This window comes from Perissodus microlepis, chromosome 22, assembly GCF_051167445.1.
Source record: "Perissodus microlepis isolate ML-2025 ecotype Zambia chromosome 22, ASM5116744v1, whole genome shotgun sequence".
Lineage (NCBI taxonomy): Eukaryota > Metazoa > Chordata > Actinopteri > Cichliformes > Cichlidae > Perissodus > Perissodus microlepis.
In genome coordinates, this window is record NC_140481.1 from 10,916,117 (window position 1) to 10,934,268 (window position 18,152).

Here is an 18,152-nt window from a genome sequence, read left to right on the forward strand (position 1 = left end):
ATCTTTGATATACAGTCTCTCCTGGAGACATCTAGAATTGAATTGAAAGCATTAATCAGCTGATTTGGTTTTTAATGAATACTGCCATATAGTAAGGAAAATAAAAATTCAGTGCAGACAGTGTTACGAAAACGTTTTAGATTATTTCTGTATTTGTCCAGAAGCTTTTTCTAATAGTTAAAAGCATGGCATCATCATTTACTATAAAGTAAAATATGCATCCTGAATTAAGAGCACATGGAAAACAGAAATCCCTTTTCTTGGGGTCAAACTTGCCATAGTTGGTGATCTCACTACTTTACATATTCCTGGTATTTTTGCAAGTCATGTTGTTTTATTCCTTTGCACAAAGAAGTCAGAGGCATGTGTACAGAACAAGATGTAAATCTGTCAATCTGACCATAACTTCCTCCTGGAAAAATAGTACAGCAGACGCAGAACTGGCCACTGATTGGACAGATAAACAAAAACGTCACTGTTTTTTTTTTTCTTTGGCCGAAAGCGGAAGTTGTTGGCTAACGTGGACATGGGACAAAAGAGCCTCGCTTCTAGCGGTGCTACGGTAAAAGAGTTGTTACGGTCAGCGTAATTAAACAAGTGAGTCGGTATTTCACGCCTTTTTATTTCAGTTTTTTCACAGGTTTTGTAAAAAGCAGCTGGTCTCGTCAGTCGGCTATTTTAGGAAAAGTACTGCCAACTAGCTACCCAGCGTTAGCAACACACACTAGCTAGCAAGCAAGCAGAGAAAAGTGATTCCACTTTTGTTAGTTCAGGTGTGTCTGAGTTAATGTTTGCGTGTTTAAACTCCGTTATCCTTGTTGTGTTTTTAAAGTGTCAAGCGTCAGTGGTTACAGTTTGTCAGACCCAGTGTGTGTTAGCTGAGTTAACTGTTCACCGTTAGGACTAAAGTCTATAATCATTAACGTTTGTTTACCTGGAGATTTTAAACGATGTATAAGTCAAGCTTGTAATAAAACTCTATCGGAGTTGACTATTAAGTGGTAATACGATTGTAAATAACACACCTCCAACAGTTAATGATCACAAGTGCTTGTTTACCTCAGTTTACCCGTCTGTTCCCTCATCCTGGCAGAGCCTCCAGGAGTTCAGCCATGGAAGTGCCTTGCTATCTGTCCAAACTACTGTTCGAGCTCAATGAGCAACGGAAGCGTGACTTCTTCTGTGACTGCAGCATCCTTGTTGAAGGCCGTGTCTTCAAGGCGCATCGGAATGTCTTGTTTGCAGGAAGCGGTTATTTTCGAGCTCTTCTCGTTCACTATCTACAGGTAAGGACATAAGCACGGATTCCATTGTTTTCTCTGAGTGTTTGTTAAGGAGAGCTGGCTAAACTAAGGTGGCTTCTTGGACGTAAATGCAACAGTTTGGTCAAGAATAATGTATTTATTATCGGACTGGCATATATTACAGTCAGTTTCATCGTTAGTTCGAAGGTCTAGTGTGTTGTGTTATTGTGACAGCTGTTTCCCAGCGTGTTCTTTCACATACCGCTTGTCAAAAGGGGGAAAAGGCTTTCCAAACCTGCAGTGGATATAAATGACTTACACTTTTCCCTAAACTTGCATAATTCAACTGAAAAGCAAAAAAAATGTTGGAGGAAAATATAAATAATAACGATTAAAAAATGTACAAAAAGCTTTTTGCATAAGTGGGCACACCCCTACACTAATACTTAGGTGAAGCACTTTTTAAAGAACGCAGTCAGGCTCCTTGGGTAGGAGACTATCAGCATGGCACATCTTGACTTCGCAATATTTGCCCACCTTTCTTTTTAAAAGTACTCAAATATGTCAGATTGCTAGGGTATCTCTTGTGAACAGCCCTCTTCAGATCACACCACAGATTTTTCCATTGGATTTATGTCTGGCTGGGCCATTACAGACTTTAATTTTCTTCAGCTGAGGTCATTCTTTTGTTCATTTGAATTGGCTTGGGATCATTGTCATGTTGAAAGGTGAAATTCCCCTTTATCTTCAACTTTCTAGTAGATGCCTGAAGATTTGGGGCCCTCCATCTTGACTAAAGCCCCAGTTCCAGCTGCAACCCCAAAGCATGTTACTGCCACCACCATGCCGGCAGGAAACTCCTACTAGGACAGCTTAACTTTACTTGGGCTTAATCAGTTCAATTCAGTTTTTATTTATACAGTGCCAAATCACAACAACAGTCACCTCAAGGCGCTTTATATCGTGAGGTAGACCCTACAATAACAACACAGAGAAAACCCCAACAATCTTATGATCCCCTATGAGCAGGAAGAAACCTCGAGCAGTGGAGAGGAAGACGGACAGAGTCTCTTTTATTGATAGTAGGTATGTAGAAGACTAAATGCTGTGATTAAATCAAAATTTGCTTCACCAAAGTAGTGATTTAAGGGTGTGCTCACTTATACAACCAGCTTATTATGTGTTTTTAACTTTTAATATTTTTCAGATTTGTTTTTTCAATTAAATTGTACAGGTTTAGGTAACATTAAAGGTGGGAACATTTTAAAATGATGTATTGTAGTAATTCTTTTTAACATCATAGAAAACCTGGCATTTCAACAGGGGTGTCTACACTTTTTATATCCATTCTACCTGGCCCTGTGTTAAAAAAAAACAAAAGTAATTGCCCCCACTTGTTAAATTAAGCCCACACCCAGGCCTGATTACTGCCAGACCTGTTCAGTTGAAAAATTACTTAAAGAGAAGATGTCTGACCAAATGAAGTAGGCTAAAAGTTCTCAAAAAGCAACACATCATCTAGAGAAACTCAAGAACAGATGCCATTTCTAAGACTTTGGGACTCGCAACGAACCACAGTGAGTGCCATTATCCACAAATAAAGAAAGCTTGGAATAGCGGTGAACCTTCCCAGGAGTCGACCAAGATTACTCAGAGTGTGCATCAAAGACTCATCCAGGAGGTCACAAAACATCTAAAGGCCTGCAGGCCTCACTTGGCTCTCTTCATATTTAGCAGTAAGAAAGAAACTGGGCAAAAATGGCATCCACGGGAGCGTTCCAAGGAAAAAACTATTGCTGACCGAAAATAACACAAAGTTTTGTCTCACATTTTCCAAAAAAACATCTTGATTACTTTTAAGAAAATAGTTTGTGGCCGGACGAGATAAACTTTTTTGGAATGTTTGAATTGTGTTAAATCTGGCATAAAATTAATACACAATATTTCATGAAAAGATCATCATACCAATAGTCATAGATGTTGGTGTTTTGATGGTCTAGGGCAGGGGTGTCGAACTCCAGGCCTCGAGGGCCGGTGTCCTGCAGGTTTTAGATCTCACCCTGGGTCAACACACCTGAATCAAATGATTAGTTCATTACCAGGCCTCAGGAGAACTTCAAAACAAGTTGAGGAGGTAATTTAGCGATTTAAATCAGCTGTGTTGGATCAAGGACACATCTAAAACCTGCAGGACACCGGCCCTCGAGGCCTGGAGTTCGACACCTGTGGTCTAGGGCTTTGCTACTTTGCTGCTTGAATGTTTGGATGACTTGCTGCAGTTTATGGAACAGTCAGCTGGAACCTGCTCCCTATCAGAAAATCATGAAGCAATCAATTCATGGCCTAAAGCTCAAGCACTTTTGAGTTATGCCACAGGACAATGATCAAAAACAAACCTGAATGGCTCACAAATAAATAAATAAAATAAATGAACAACATAAGGTTTTGAAGTGACCTAGCCAAAGTCTGGATCCAATTGAGGCACTAGGGCATGACCTTCACCAGGTGGTTCAGGTTTGAAAACCTTCCAATGTGGCTGAATTAAAACAATTCTGGAGGCTAAAATTCCTGCAGAAAAGTTTGGAAAACTTTTTTGTTTCCTTTTTATATAAATTAAATCATAATTAAAAAAACTCAATTTTGCATTTACTCTTTTTTTTTTATCTAATTGAATTTGGGAAGGTGGCAAATACTTTTTTCACAGCACTGTGCCAAGGTCACAACTAAAAACTGCAGACAAGCAGTATTTTTTTTCATATTGTTCTTTTCTCAAACAAGAGGCAGAGAGTGCTTCACAGAAAACAAACATAAGCAAGGTAAAAATTCCAAAATGAAGGGAGGTCATATTTAAACAACAGAAATAATGCATTAAGTGCTACAAATAGAAAAATCTGTGTTAAAAGCAGTACAAAAATTAAGACAAATTATGCATTTCATAAAAGAAGAACTGGCATAAATATATTACTAATATCCCCACGTAAACAGATTTTTAAGAGTCCACAGAAATGACAACTCACCCAGCATACAGGCAGAGTTACACAGGTCAGGTCACAGCCTCAAGTACTCTGTCACAGTGTGTCCTTCGGTGGATGTGGGGGGAAAAACCTCCCAAAAAACATTAATTTTAAATTGTTTTGACTAAAGGGAATGACATGAAGAAGGTCGGCCACAAGGGAGCCTGACTGTGAATGCTGTATAGGTAAGGATGAGAATTTTAACTGGATACTTAACATTACTGAGGGCCGGTGAAGAGACATTGGTTGGGTAATATGGGAGCAGCTCTATGACCTAGAAAGTAGCGTAACAGCATTTTTGAAGTCAGGAAAATGGAGATCTTGAAAACCTTCAGCTGTTTTGTAAAAACCATGATTTGAAATGTACCGATATTTCTCTGGAGCCCTGTTCCACTTTCTAAATATCTTCTGTTCCAGCATTTGTTTTCCGATACATTTGGCTCAACATTGTCTATCTTTTGAAAACATCTCTTTTCAGGACAGCGGACAGCGCTACAGCACAGCGTCGTTGGACATTGTGACAGCTGACGCCTTCTCTGTTATTCTGGACTTCCTCTACTCTGGACGCCTGGCTCTGAACAGGAGCAATGTTATCGAGGTGATGTCAGCAGCCAGCTACCTGCAGATGACGGATCTGGTGAACTTTTGCAAAGAGTACATCCGGTCGTCTTTGGAAATCTGCAGCAAGGAGAAGGAGAGGAACACGGAGAAAGAGAATCAGATAGAGGATGGAGGAATGGGTCCTGCAGACAGTGGCACTCCTTCTGCAACAATTTCCAGTGGTGCTGGGGTTGCAGAGCCTCATTCACAGGTCTCAGAGGCGGATAGGGGGTCAGGTTTAGGTCAGGAGTCTGTTACATCAGGTAGAACACCTTTGTCCATTGTTGTCACCACCCCTCCGGGCGCTACCAGGGATATGGACACCTCCTATCCCTCTCGGGAAGAGTTTGCACCTGGGAGTGAAGGGCAGAAGGGACATATGGATCAGACTAATCTCTCATCATCCTCATCTTCTGCTCTGACTCCAGAGTTGGTAAACCCTAAGATAGAATATGACCCTGATGAAGAGCTTATGGAGTCACCAGACACCAAAGTCATCACATCCTATCCTGGGCCTCCTCTGCACAATACTCATCATAGCAGGCTGCTTCCCCCAAGTCCCTCTCCATCTAACGAACGCTCCCCCTTGGGATACAGCTCATCCTTTAATGCTAGGCAGCTGATGGAGGCGCTGGCCAGAGGTGAAGGTCCCAACTCTTTGGGGGACAGAGTAGGGCAGCGCTTCACCCAAGGGCTGGGTAGCAGCACTGCAGGAAGCAGAATGGACGAAGGTCTGGGATTTGTAGGATCATCAATTATGGAGATCCAGTCTGATTGGCTTGGGGAGGACACAGGTAATTAGCAGAATAAATACAAGGACATTTAATCGATTAAAAAGCTATATAGCAATGTTAGTAAATTGTCAACCGGAATAGATACGGGTAGGTTTGAATTGTTGCTGTGTTTTTCCTCCTTCAGGTGATGGCTTAGTAGTGCCAGTGAAACTCCACAAGTGCCCCTTCTGCCCATACACTGCCAAGCAGAAGGGGATCATGAAGAGGCACATCCGTTGCCACACAGGAGAGAGGCCATTCCCCTGCCCCATGTGTGGCAAGAGGTTCACACGACAGGAGCACCTACGCAGCCACGCCCTTAGTGTAAGAATTTCATGCACTGGAAGCAGGTCGACTTCATTTTGAGTTAACCTTATGCAACTTTAGTTCAGAAATTTTCGAATAACCCAAACTATTAGCATGAACAGGTTAGATTTTGTTTTATTAAGTGTATCTGTACACAACATTTATATTATCTGAGAAGAGACACATCTCAGTTTTTGTTGCATTCCTGTGGCCCCTTGCACTGAACAATTACAGCAACACTGGTCATGTGTCAGTAATTACTACAGGAGTCTCAATGACAGAGACCTGATACAATACTAGAATACAGCTTCTGTATGCTAAGACTTCATTAAAGTATCTGTGTCATGCTGCTTCCAACTTACAATGCACTCTATTATGGATGAAAATATTTTACATTGTGCTCCATAGTAGTCATTTTAAAGCTTTTCTACTTTAAAACATCATTCCACACTAATACATTGTGCAGTGTAATATTTTAAAGTCACATGAATATTAAAAATAGTCTCCAACTGCGACATTAAAGTGATACTGTAAAAGATTATGTTCATGTATCAGATTCATAATGAGTATTTTTTTTCTTTAGGTACTTTAAGGACATTTGATGCTAAACATTGTTTTAATATTAGGTGCAAGTATGACATTTTGAAGGAAATTTCATTAAGTGACTTAAAGAAATTCAGTGAAAACTGTGAAATTGCATTCACTGTTCACCATTGTGTGACGTAAGTTTCATTAGTGCAGTATTTTTTTATTTTATTTTTATTTTTTACCCCTCAGCCATAAAAAGCTGATGTTACCCTGCCGGGCAGGCAGGTGGCTGGAGTGGACACCCAAGTTTGTGAATGTTATAACTTGAGAATGAAGCGTCATAGTGGAGTAGAGTTTCAAATTGGCACCATAAGTGCATCTGCTAGTAGTCTGAGGTTTAGCACTATCCACTACTGGGATTTAAAAAAAAATATATATATATTGTGCTGTTATTCTCATCTACACTGATGGAAAAGTTGGTACTGTCCAAACAGATGAATTCACATCCTCCATGTCTTGATCATCCACAGGTCCACAGACACTACTGGCCGGTGTCATGCAAGAGCTGCAGACGAAACTTCACTGGTTCTAGTGTTTCACCCGGACTCCGACGCTTCGGCATCTGTGATAGCTGCAACTGTGTGACCACCACTCATGATGAAACAGCCCCTGTTCACCCTTCCAGCCAGTCAGAGTCTGTGGAACGAGCAGACGGCAGTACAGATTGGTCCAGCTTTATAGATGAGGTGGACGAGGTGGAGGTCGGCAGAGTGGAAGACTTAGTGGAGAAACAGATGCTTGAAAGACAGCTGGCTGTCTGCAGTGATGTAGTTCACGCGTTGTGAATTCAGTCAGTTATACCCAGGAAGAAAGTCTTTCTCTGAACTTGCTGTCTGAGCTAGTGTGTCATGCCAAAATGTAGTCCTGGACACGTTGGGGTTGTAGTTTGGCTGTATGTTTGTCAGATTTCATCACATTTGTGCAAGATGGCGTCACAGATCTTTAGTCAGAGGCTATGTGTCATGGCTGGTGCGATTCCCATCAGGGTGATCTCTAGTTAGTATTATTTACTGTAAGATGATTTATTTATTAACTAATTTGTATTTTAAATCTTTGAGTTTTTCAGATATTTTACTCCAGTGACTTGCTCGACTGGTACTAGGTTCAGTGATTGTGTATGCGTGTGTATGTGATTTTCTTTCTTTTAATTATTACTGTAGTCTTTCCTTTCCTATATTTGCACAACTGATAAAACCAAATGTGTGTGTGTGTGTGTGTGTGTGTGTGTGTGTGTGTGTGTGTGTGTGTGTGTGTCTGTCTGACTGTGTGTCTTGTATGTAAGAAGAATGCACCCGTCCAGCTGGATTTCTGAATATACAGAGGACAGACAAAGCGTCTTCTCAAATGTTTTGCTTTGTCCAGAAAATTACACTTTGTGTATAAAAACAGTCTTGTTGATGTAGAGGGGCCACTGGAGTTATCACTGCAATAAATGTGTTCTCAAACTGTGGACATTGTGTCATTGCTTTGTCATTCTTTGTTTTAATCTTTTTCTTTCAATAGTCCCGGAGTCACTTCTTCTTTATTATTGAAGTATAAGTAAACTTTGTACTTGATGTAGTTTTGGATCCTATACAAAACTAGCCTGCGGCGCACTCTAGTGGTTATTCAGTACAAATCTGTGCCAGCAACTGTTTTCTCGCGTTTCTGCATTAAATAAGCAGCTGCATTTGTCCTTTGCAGAATAGTCATTTATTTAGTGATCCAGAGGAGTGCAAACAGGTGTGTGTGTGTGTGTGTGTGTGTGTGTGTGTGTGTGTGTGTGTGTGTGTGTGTGTGTGTGTGTGTGTGTGTGTGTGTAACAGAGAGAGAGAGAACATTCTGCAGTGAGCTTACTTGGATCTGGATAGTACCTGCAGGGGAGGATCACTATATTTTATATTTTATTTCTCAAGTGCATTTAACACACTTAAGTTAATGAGAGAAGCTACAGGAAATGACACTAAAGCATAATTAATATCTCATGCATTATTAACTACTGGACAGGCCACAGTATCAGAGACTGGGCAGGATTTTGTCTGGTTTGATGATGTGCAGTACAGAAGCTTCACAGGGTTGTGTGCTGTCCTTGTTAATGTTCACATGATACAGCTCAGACTTCCAGTACAACTCTGCAAATTAAAATCAGTCTGTGGCACACTAGTAGTTACTCAGTTCATATGGATGCAGTTGTATACTGTAGTCTTACTTAGGTTCTGACTACTTGAATGCATATTTATATTGTTCGAGATAAATTGAGAACCAATCCTGGCCATCTTCCATACATGCTTGTACACTATGGTATGCCATACAGGTTTAATATGTAAAAACCATGAAGACTTTACAAACTGGCACTTACCAGGCTCTTGGACCTGGATCATTGTGAACATGGGTTCTCACAGTAGTCTAGTAGCTAATGTTTAATCCTGTGATAGGTATACTGATAAAAATAATGGAGTGTCTGTCATTTAAGCAACCTTTTCAAATTACAAAACAGTTAAGTTTATAGGTTTAATTCATAATATCTTCATCATAATCATGAAATCCACTTTTACTTAACCAAATATACACAGTCATGTGTGACTTTGTGCCTACTATTTAAATATTGCCTGCAAATGGCCACTCAGTGAAACTTGAGGGAGAACGCTATTTGTCATAATAAGATTAACAAGCCACACTGTTTAAGATCCAGGGCTAAGTAATGGTGTAAATGAAGTTATCAACAGGGTTTGATTGTCTAAACATCATATGCACAGCAAGACACTTTATGGCCAACCATAGGACCTAAGCACTCAAGTCGTTTTCTATAAAGACAAAAGTAGGGCTCCCTCATGTAATGTTACATGATGAAGGTTCACTGGAGAATGACACAACTTTTTATAAGTCTTTCGTTTCCCATCTTTTAATTTGAAACTGTAGCACTCAATGCACCGAGTTTGTTGCTATTGCTCTGCAGTGTGTCTTATGTTCATAATTTTTGTTTTAATTTAGTTTTTTTCAGGATGTTATGTATAATTACATTTAAAAAAAATCAACGAGGCCGCTGAAGAGGGCGACACGTCGTTGAGGCCGAGGTATCGAACACCACAGAAGAAGAACCATATATCCGCAACGTTTTCCACAGGTATCGCGTAGAAGTGTGACGAAGTGGAGATACATGGGCAAGTCGCGGGACTTAAGTGAGTTTGAGCGGGGTATGATAGTAGGAGCCCGAAGAGCCGGTTGCAGTATCTCACAGACAGCGAACCTGCTGGGCTGCTCAAGGACTGCGGTGTCTCGAGTTTACAATGAATGGTGCGAGAAGAAGAAAACCTCGAGTGACCGCGCGACGACCGGGAGGAAGCGGCTCGTCGACGAGAACGGAGAGAAGTGGATTGAGAGTGTGGTGGAGGCTAACAACCAAGTTACGATTGAGGAGATACATGCAATGTACAACAGCAGCGGGGTGGAGAAGCCCATCTCACTCCGAACTGCCCGACGGACCCTAAAGAGGCTGGGTTACACGTGCCTTCTGCCAGTCGATGACCCCCTCACAGAGGGCGGAGCCAGCAACAAGTGACATGACAACAGTTTGCTCGCGAGCTGCGGCCAGGTTGGACTTTACCGCCATTTCGGTGATGTAATCAGCTGAGGAACTCAAGAGATTCCCAGGTTATACAGAAGGGGGTGCTGCGACGGCTTGACAAAAATCTGACTTTCTGGAGAAAATTCTGAAAATAGGTTTGAAGCAAATTCTTTACTGGCGGGTTCTTTTTCGCTCTCAGTGGCGACACGTGTCGTTCAGAAGAAGAATGCAGAGTGTCCGGTGAGGTAGGATCCGCAGGTGCAAGGGGAATGGGCAAGATATCCTCATGGCGGCAGACCTAGAACAGCTGGACACTTCAAGTGACTTACAATAACAGAAGCTAAACTACTCCAAGCCAAACACTGAGCCTTCCACGATGGACCGTGCATCCAGTAACAAGATTAACCTGGAAACATGAATGCAGTAATTAAAAACTGGATTATTCCAATATCGCACCCCTGTATTCATAAGTTGCCAATTGTAGAGTAATTCTTTATGATCTTTAATTTTTCTTTCACCTTATTTCCCATTTTTTACAACATCTCTATAAGTGCATCAGTTTAATGAAATGTGCACACATGCATGGAAATATTGTAAGGTGAAAACAGATGTTGTACATTTTTAACAAGCTTGAAAGTCAATATTTGTTACCTTTATTCTTCAACGCAGCCTGAACTCTATTAGGAAAGGTTTCCTGTTATTTCTTTAAGTAGTCTTCAGAAATAGTTCTCTGGGCTTCTTGAGGGAGATTTAAAGCTCTTCTTTGGCTCTTGGCTGCATTTTGTTGTTCTCTGTCAAGATGATCCCGCACTGCTTCAGTAATGTTGATGTCCGAGATCTGGGGAGGCCAATCCATGACTAATAGTGTTCGAAGGTGTGTTTTGTTCCATCCAGACAGCTCTTACCATGTTAGCAGTGCATTTGGGATCGTTATTATAGAGAAAATGCTTTCCAGATGGTGTATATATAGTGGCTCAAAATTGGATGGTCCAGCAATTTTGAAAAGATCCCCAACACCACTGCTGCTGCCCAAATCATGGCAGAGCCTCCGCTCTGTGTTAGATGGCTGTAAGTGCTTACCTTTGTACCTCTCTCCTGATATCTTCCATATGTACTGACGATGATTTGAGCCAAAAAAAGTTAAATATAGCAGCCAATTTCCAAAGTAAAAACCTTGAAAAAAGGCTCAGAAAACCTGAAAGTTTTGCTTCAAATCCACCTAAGAAGATTTTAAGAAAGTCTGTCTCCTTGGAAGTAGAATATAAATAAAAGAAGAATCTTTAGATTTTTGCGCAGTACTGTTAAAAAAAAAATGTTTAGATGTATTATTTTATTTGTCCCTAACTTTCCCATACCAGTTGATGCCTGTCTCATATTGTGTTTTTACAGAGCAGAAATTAGTAGATTAACTTTTTGTAATTCCAAATAAACTATTCTTATATTTTTTTTCAATCAAGATAAAAAATATTCCAATAACTGAGGTGCTGTCTTCAATGCTCCACTCTCGAATAAAGGTGAAAAAAAGTACCCATAGGAATTAGGAAACATTTGACTGCGACAGTATAACACAAAGATAGTTAAACTTGGAGAATATCAAGAAGCATAAATCAGTTCACCTGCTTTGGTGCAAATAAAGCTGACAAAAGGTGCACCCAAGAAGCAACAACATGATCCCCCCCAAAGGGAAAGATTTTGTGGGTGATGGTTATTCTTATCCCTTCTATTTTTTTGTTGCTAGTATCTTTGTCACTACTCATAAAGACACCCACAGCCCAATCAGGCTGCACAGGTAGTCCAGCTTCTGGATACAGCATCTATACCATTGCAAGACAGTTTGCTGTGTCGCTGTAATAACTTCAGAAATATGCTTTGTGTGAAACAAAGGAACTGAGAACCAGTTCCTTAGATAATTAGGAAGGGGAAAGAAAAGCATATAAGAGTATTTCAAATAAGGTAGACTGCTGTTCATTTGATTTTTAACCTTTGACCAGATTAATGAGCCTGGCATAGTAAGGCCTGATTTATACTTCTATGGGAAATCTACATCGTAACTGGAGACATACACTGTAACCTGACATGCACTTCTAAATACACAAATTCAGCAGGGGCTCATTACATTATTGAGATCACATGTGATAAAAGGCTGAGGTCAAAACAGATAGAACTTATATGGATATTAAGCACTCCCTGCCTTTGCATTGCAAGCTCTTTAAAGTAGCAGTAGGCAGTCCCAACATCAGCTACTTCTGAGAGATTTAAAAAGGTCAAAACACACTTGCAGAATCACATTTTGGCATGTCAAAATAATATCTAGCAAAGACAGTGAAGGTGCATGTTGGGCAAGAACACAGCAGTCTTACTAAACGATAAGAAAAATCCAAAACAGCCTGTGCTTTATTCACAGTAAGTGATCAAACTGTTGCAAAGGTAACTTGAACAGCATCATCCTCGAGTTTAATGCACATGAAGACAAACCTTCAGCGCTCACGGTAAACATTTAAGGCTTCGAAACTTCATCGTGTGCAGTGCAAATACAGATCTTTTAGTGCCCCCTCCTGGCAGATGTGAATACATGCAGAGTCAGACCAAGGCTCATATAAACTCGCTTCATGTATGATGAGCAAACTCGACAGGGAGGTAGAAGTTAAAGAGAGGATGACCCTTGAAGCACTGGCATACAAGTCCAGGAGCAGCATATGATGGGCCACTTTTGGATTCGGTGTCGAAACAAGTTCAACAACTCTGAAATTTGCCTGACTTTGTCTCCGGATTACAATACTATCAGCTCTAACAGGGTCTAACTTGGGAGGGAAAAAAAAAATGAAAGCTTTATTTCGCAAAACAAAGGGACAACACTGCTTCAAAACTCCTAGAAATTCACCTGAAACTGCACTGCTTAATATGCGATGTTTACTGTAATGTTTATGTCGTGCTTATTCAGCAGGCTGTTGAACAATTTCCCTGCAAGCATTACAGCAGCAGCTCTCCTTCCACACTAAAGGCAACTCAGTTCAGTTAGGAAGATTCTCTGCACAGCTGATTACATTCAATGAAAACCTGCCTCCATTTGGAATAACAATAATAAGAAAAGAAAAATGTAAACGCTTGTGTCCTCTACAACAGACAACTATGTTTGGGAATACCGGGATGCCAAATTGGAATAATTCAGTTCTTTACAACTACATTCATGTCTCCGGGTTATTCTCGTTACTGCGCGCAAGCTCTGTCGTGGAGGACTCGATCTTTTGCTCTGAGTCATTTTGCGTCTCGGACTGTAACCCCGAGGTGTCCAGCTGTTCTGGCCCTGATGTCTCTTCGAGTAAAGCCTCCATCCCCGCCGCGGTGGTCCTATTGCTGCGGCTGTAACCCAGCCTCTTCAGGGTCCGCCGGGCAGTCCTCAGTGAGATGGGCTTCTCCACCCCGCTGCTGTTGTACATGGCATGGATCTCCTCGACCGTAGCCTCCCTGTTAGCCTCCAACATGCTTGCCAGCCTCTTCTCTCCGTTCTCATCGACGAGCCGCTTCCTCCCGCTCGCTCCTCGGTCGCTGGAGGTTTTCTGTTTATGACACCATTCCCTGTGAACTCGGGACACCGCGGTCCTTGAACAGCCCAGCAGGTTCGCTGTCTGCGACAGGCTGCACCCGGCGTTTCGGGCTCCCACTATCATACCCCGCTCAAACTCACTGAAATCCCGCGACTTGCCCATCAATCACCCCTCCTTCACACTAACACAGGTGTATGGGGAAGAGCAGCGGATATCCGCTAGTAATCATTCTTCTTCTATGGTTCTTGGTACGTCACGTTCAACACAGGTCGCCCTCAGGTGGATCCAGGGGCGGATCTAGAGAATTTTTCTCAGGGTGGCATGGAAATTAAACGGGGTGGCAAAATGAAAACCTTTTTTCTCTCTTACACATATGCAGGTGTTGCATTCTGTAATAATCATTATATATGGTTAAAATATATAAAAAGCAGTAAGTATAAGCATTTCATGTAAGCATAGTCTGTAACTTTCTTATTTTCTTTGGCTAACATAACATTTCAGTTTCATAAAACATTTTAATTTTGATTTTATGTAGTGTAAAAGAATGTAATAAATAAGCATGTAGCCCCATAAGTATAAAATTTAGATAGCTACACAAATGGGGTGTTTCATTTACAAACATTATATTTATTTATGTTGATTTTTAGTTGAGAAGCCATAAAAGGCTGAGGTATACAAATTTACTACTCCTATAAACTATGCAAGAAAACTTTCCATTGCCAAGGGCAATGTTTTGTTGTACAGGGTTAAATAAATAACAATTAGAAATCAAATTACATGTGAATAATGTAACCAAGAATTTGAAAGAAAGATATGCTTTTGTATTTTAATAGGCAAACCTTTCGCTGCCTGGTTTCACCAATAGAAAAACAAAGCAAGAGAAGTTCCAGATATTTCAAAAATAATTGTGATCATACCTTTAAATGTCTATAAATTGATCCAACCGTGCTGGCGACTATCCCAACTCCCATAACACAGGAGGACTGCCTCTGCCTGGGCGGGTGCTTTTTAAAATTGTGGTACATTCTGTAAACAGGTGAGCAGGCTTAAAACGAAGAAGCTAAATTTCAGCACTATCTCTGTTTTTCCACACTCATTGAATTAAATTGACATTAAAATAAAGATAAAAGGGGATCCATTGTAGGCCCCCTCCCATGTATTTATTGTAACACCGGTAGTTGATATTAGATCTAAAAATACTACAATTCCATTCATTTTAACTCCTGTGTAATACTGCCAAAATCATATCACCAAAACAGGTTTAGCTGGGAATTTTAGTGCTGACTGATGAGACAAGTTTTAAATAATCCACTGAAAATCTGACTGGGTAAAAATAACTCCCAGGAAGCACAGAGCGAGGGGACATACAGCACAGAAAACTAACAGTAACTTCTGTTAAAACGGAGCAGCTGAGTACACAGCAGTGATGGAGGAAGTGACAACGAACAGAGGGTGGAGGATAATAAATACTCAACAAGGTATGGGGGGAGTGGAAACAGACTTAAAAGGGGAAAACAGAGAGAGGAAGGAAAAACTAAATATAGAAAACACGAGACAAAAGGACTCAACATGGAAGATTGGCAAGTCATGGGAACACACATGATAAGCAAAGTAGAAATATAAGTACACAGTAAACTGTGGTTTTCATCGTTGCCTCTTTTCTTGAAACAAGGAAAAGAGGCAAAACTTAAAACTTAATTTGCAAAAACATAAAAAATGTACAACTCCCCAGATTACAGAGAAATATATATTTATTAATAATATACTTAACAGAAACTGGGAGCACAGAGAGTGCATATTTTATTACAGAGAGGTCTTTAGAAGGGACTAAACATGATTTATTGATGAACAGAATTCAATAATGCTATTTGGCAAGTAGACTCAATGTCCCCACATGCCAAATTGTATTAGTCAGAAGATACTTGAAAAGAATGAAACCTACTTAAAACACAGAAGCAAAGAAACCATAATTTTGAGAACTCCATTCCTAGCCCTCAGTGCCAGACAGGGAGGGGACAACTCTACCGCTATTTAAGCTGGGTTGCTAGTTAGCTAACATCAGTACCGTTAGCTAAAATGGTCGTTCACACTGGTTTTCGCTGCTGTCCCCATTGGGGAATGATGAGCCCAGTCTGTGTTGATTTCCTTATTAATCATAGTGCTAATGTACTAAACAAAACTTTGAAAGAAACTTATCATGCTCTCTGTGCTCTGTGATTGTGAATCCACCATGGTGGACATGATGAAGACCGCTTGGTCTTCTGATTTCTCATTGGCTGACCTCCACTTCCCTTCCATTTTTACAGAAATCTCCAGTTTTTTTCCCCGCTTAACTGTAACCCCCCTCCAGAAATTACCATAGTAGAAAGTGAAAAAGAGAAACTTGTCCTATTTTCACAACGTTACAGAGGTTTTATTAGAGACACGGCTAAGCGGTTTGCAATTTGGAATAATTTGTGAAAGCTTAAAAATCTTCAGCATTGAATTGCACAAATGAGACATTCTTGTCAGAGGTAATTTTGGAAAAAAAAAAAATTAAAAAACAGCAGCCGACAACACTGCTCACAATGGTAGACTGGTGCTTAATAAGCAAGCGAATAAGGCAGACATCTTTTTGTGGAATCTTTTTACCTGCTCTTTGATCGTTTGCTGTTGTAGCTGTTTGTTGGTTGATGAATTTTTTTTGTGAGCTTTTAGCTGGGATTCTGACGCTTCTGTGGATAGCACACGTCTGCATTTAAATAACAGATCTGGTGGTACATCCCATTAAATCAGATGTTCTCCCTCTCGCCCCCGACACCGAGATCATTTGGGTTCAACGGATTAATTGCTTATTGCTTAGTTACTTTGTGTAGTATGAATGGCCATAAGGGAGGTTTTTATCAGTAGGAAAACCTGTAAAAATCAGCTAAAAATCCAACATTTCTGCTTGTGCTTCATTGTGGTGACAACTTAAGACAAACAACTTAGGAATTATGAATGGCTTCAAGCATACATTCAGGCCTGTGAGACTTATTTAGACATTGAGACAATGAGCCTCTGTGCTACATGCACACATTTCTGCATCTCTGCCATTCAAAGACAGTTTGTATATAGTTTATTTTATGTAATATTCAATACTGAACCGTAAATGCAGTCTTTTTCAGTATTTTTATGCATTTGCTAGTACTAGGAAGGACACATGAGGTTTATAGCCGGGACAAGTTTGAAACCGTCCGTCCTCCACAATGGAAAACGCCTAAAAATAAAAACGGTTCTCAAATGTTGCTCATTTTGTATTTCTTTGCTTTATCACGCTTGCATTTAAATCCGGCTCCCCAGTCCCTCTGAGTACCCAACCTGTACAACGGGGTGCCCAATCCCAGTCCTCGAGAGCTACTATCCTGCAGCTTTTAGATGCATCCCTACTCCAACACAGCTGAATCAAATGGTTTGATTACCTCTTTAGCATGCCATGAAGTTTGGCAAAGGCCTGGTAACAAGTCTTTCATTTCATTCAGGGGTTTTTTCGTTGCAATTCTTCATATTTCCTCTGGAGGGCAACAATGCAGCTGTAATGCATCTAGTTTTCCGGATATACGACAAAAGAAGAAGGATGTTTTGGTTTTTGGCATCGGAAATATCCATGGTTTCACATATTTACCCCTGGGTAGTGTGAAGAAGAGGGGATTCATGGGCAAGTCGCGCGATTTAAGTGAGTTTCAGCGGGGTATGATAGTGGGAGCCCGAAACGCCGGGTGTAGCATCTCACAGACAGCGAACCTGCTGGGCTGTTCAAGGACCGCGGTGTCCCGCGTTCACAGGGAATGGTGTCAGAAGCAGAAAACCTCCAGCGACCGCGGAGCTAGCGGGAGGAAGCGGCTCGTCGACGAGAACGGAGAGAAGAGACTGGAAAGGATCGTGGAGGCTAACAACCAGGCTACGATTGAGGAGATCCATGCCTTGTACAACAGCAGTGGGGTGGAGAAACCCATCTCACTGAGGACTGCCCAGCGGACCCTGAAGAGGCTGGGTTACAGCCGCAAGACGCAGGGAGAGGACGTCCTCATCGCGGCAGGGCTGGAAGCTTTAGCCGAGTACACATGCGGCCAAGAACACACGGACACCTCGACGGACATAAAATGTGAGGTGCAACAGGAGCCAAAGATCGAGTCCTCCACGACGGAGCTTGTGCGTAGTAACGAGAATGACTTGGAGACATGAATGTAGTAGTAAAGAACTGGATTAAACCATTCTGATGTCGCGATATTTCCAGAGTTGCCCACTGTAGAGCTGTTCTGTAAAAGACTCCCCCCCCCCCCAGTTTATTCCGATGTCTTACAAAATATCCACCTTTGTTTTTCGCGCCAGATCAGGAGTTTTATTTCAGTGTAATCATGTGCAAACAACATCTTCCTCAGCCAATTTAGTCACTTTCAAAACCATTAACAAGAAAAATGCATCCAGATGTTGGACCCTTATCTTAACAGCTGTCAGATATTCTGTCTATACGAAACGGAAACGTGGATGTTATAATAAAAATTTTAAAATTCAAAATG

The 18,152-nt window shown here is 41.0% G+C and overlaps 1 protein-coding gene across 1 annotated transcript; it reads left to right on the top strand.

The window, feature by feature from the left end:
* Positions 1-470: 470 nt before the first annotated feature.
* zbtb8b (zinc finger and BTB domain containing 8B) lies at positions 471-7,975 on the top strand. The gene is made up of 5 exons (XM_084919910.1): positions 471-597; positions 1,094-1,286; positions 4,737-5,652; positions 5,777-5,955; positions 6,996-7,975. Exons 2-5 carry the CDS (start codon positions 1,113-1,115, stop codon positions 7,308-7,310), a joined length of 1,584 nt encoding a protein of 527 aa, XP_084776036.1. The 5' UTR covers positions 471-597; positions 1,094-1,112; the 3' UTR covers positions 7,311-7,975.
* The last annotated feature ends 10,177 nt before the right edge of the window (positions 7,976-18,152 follow it).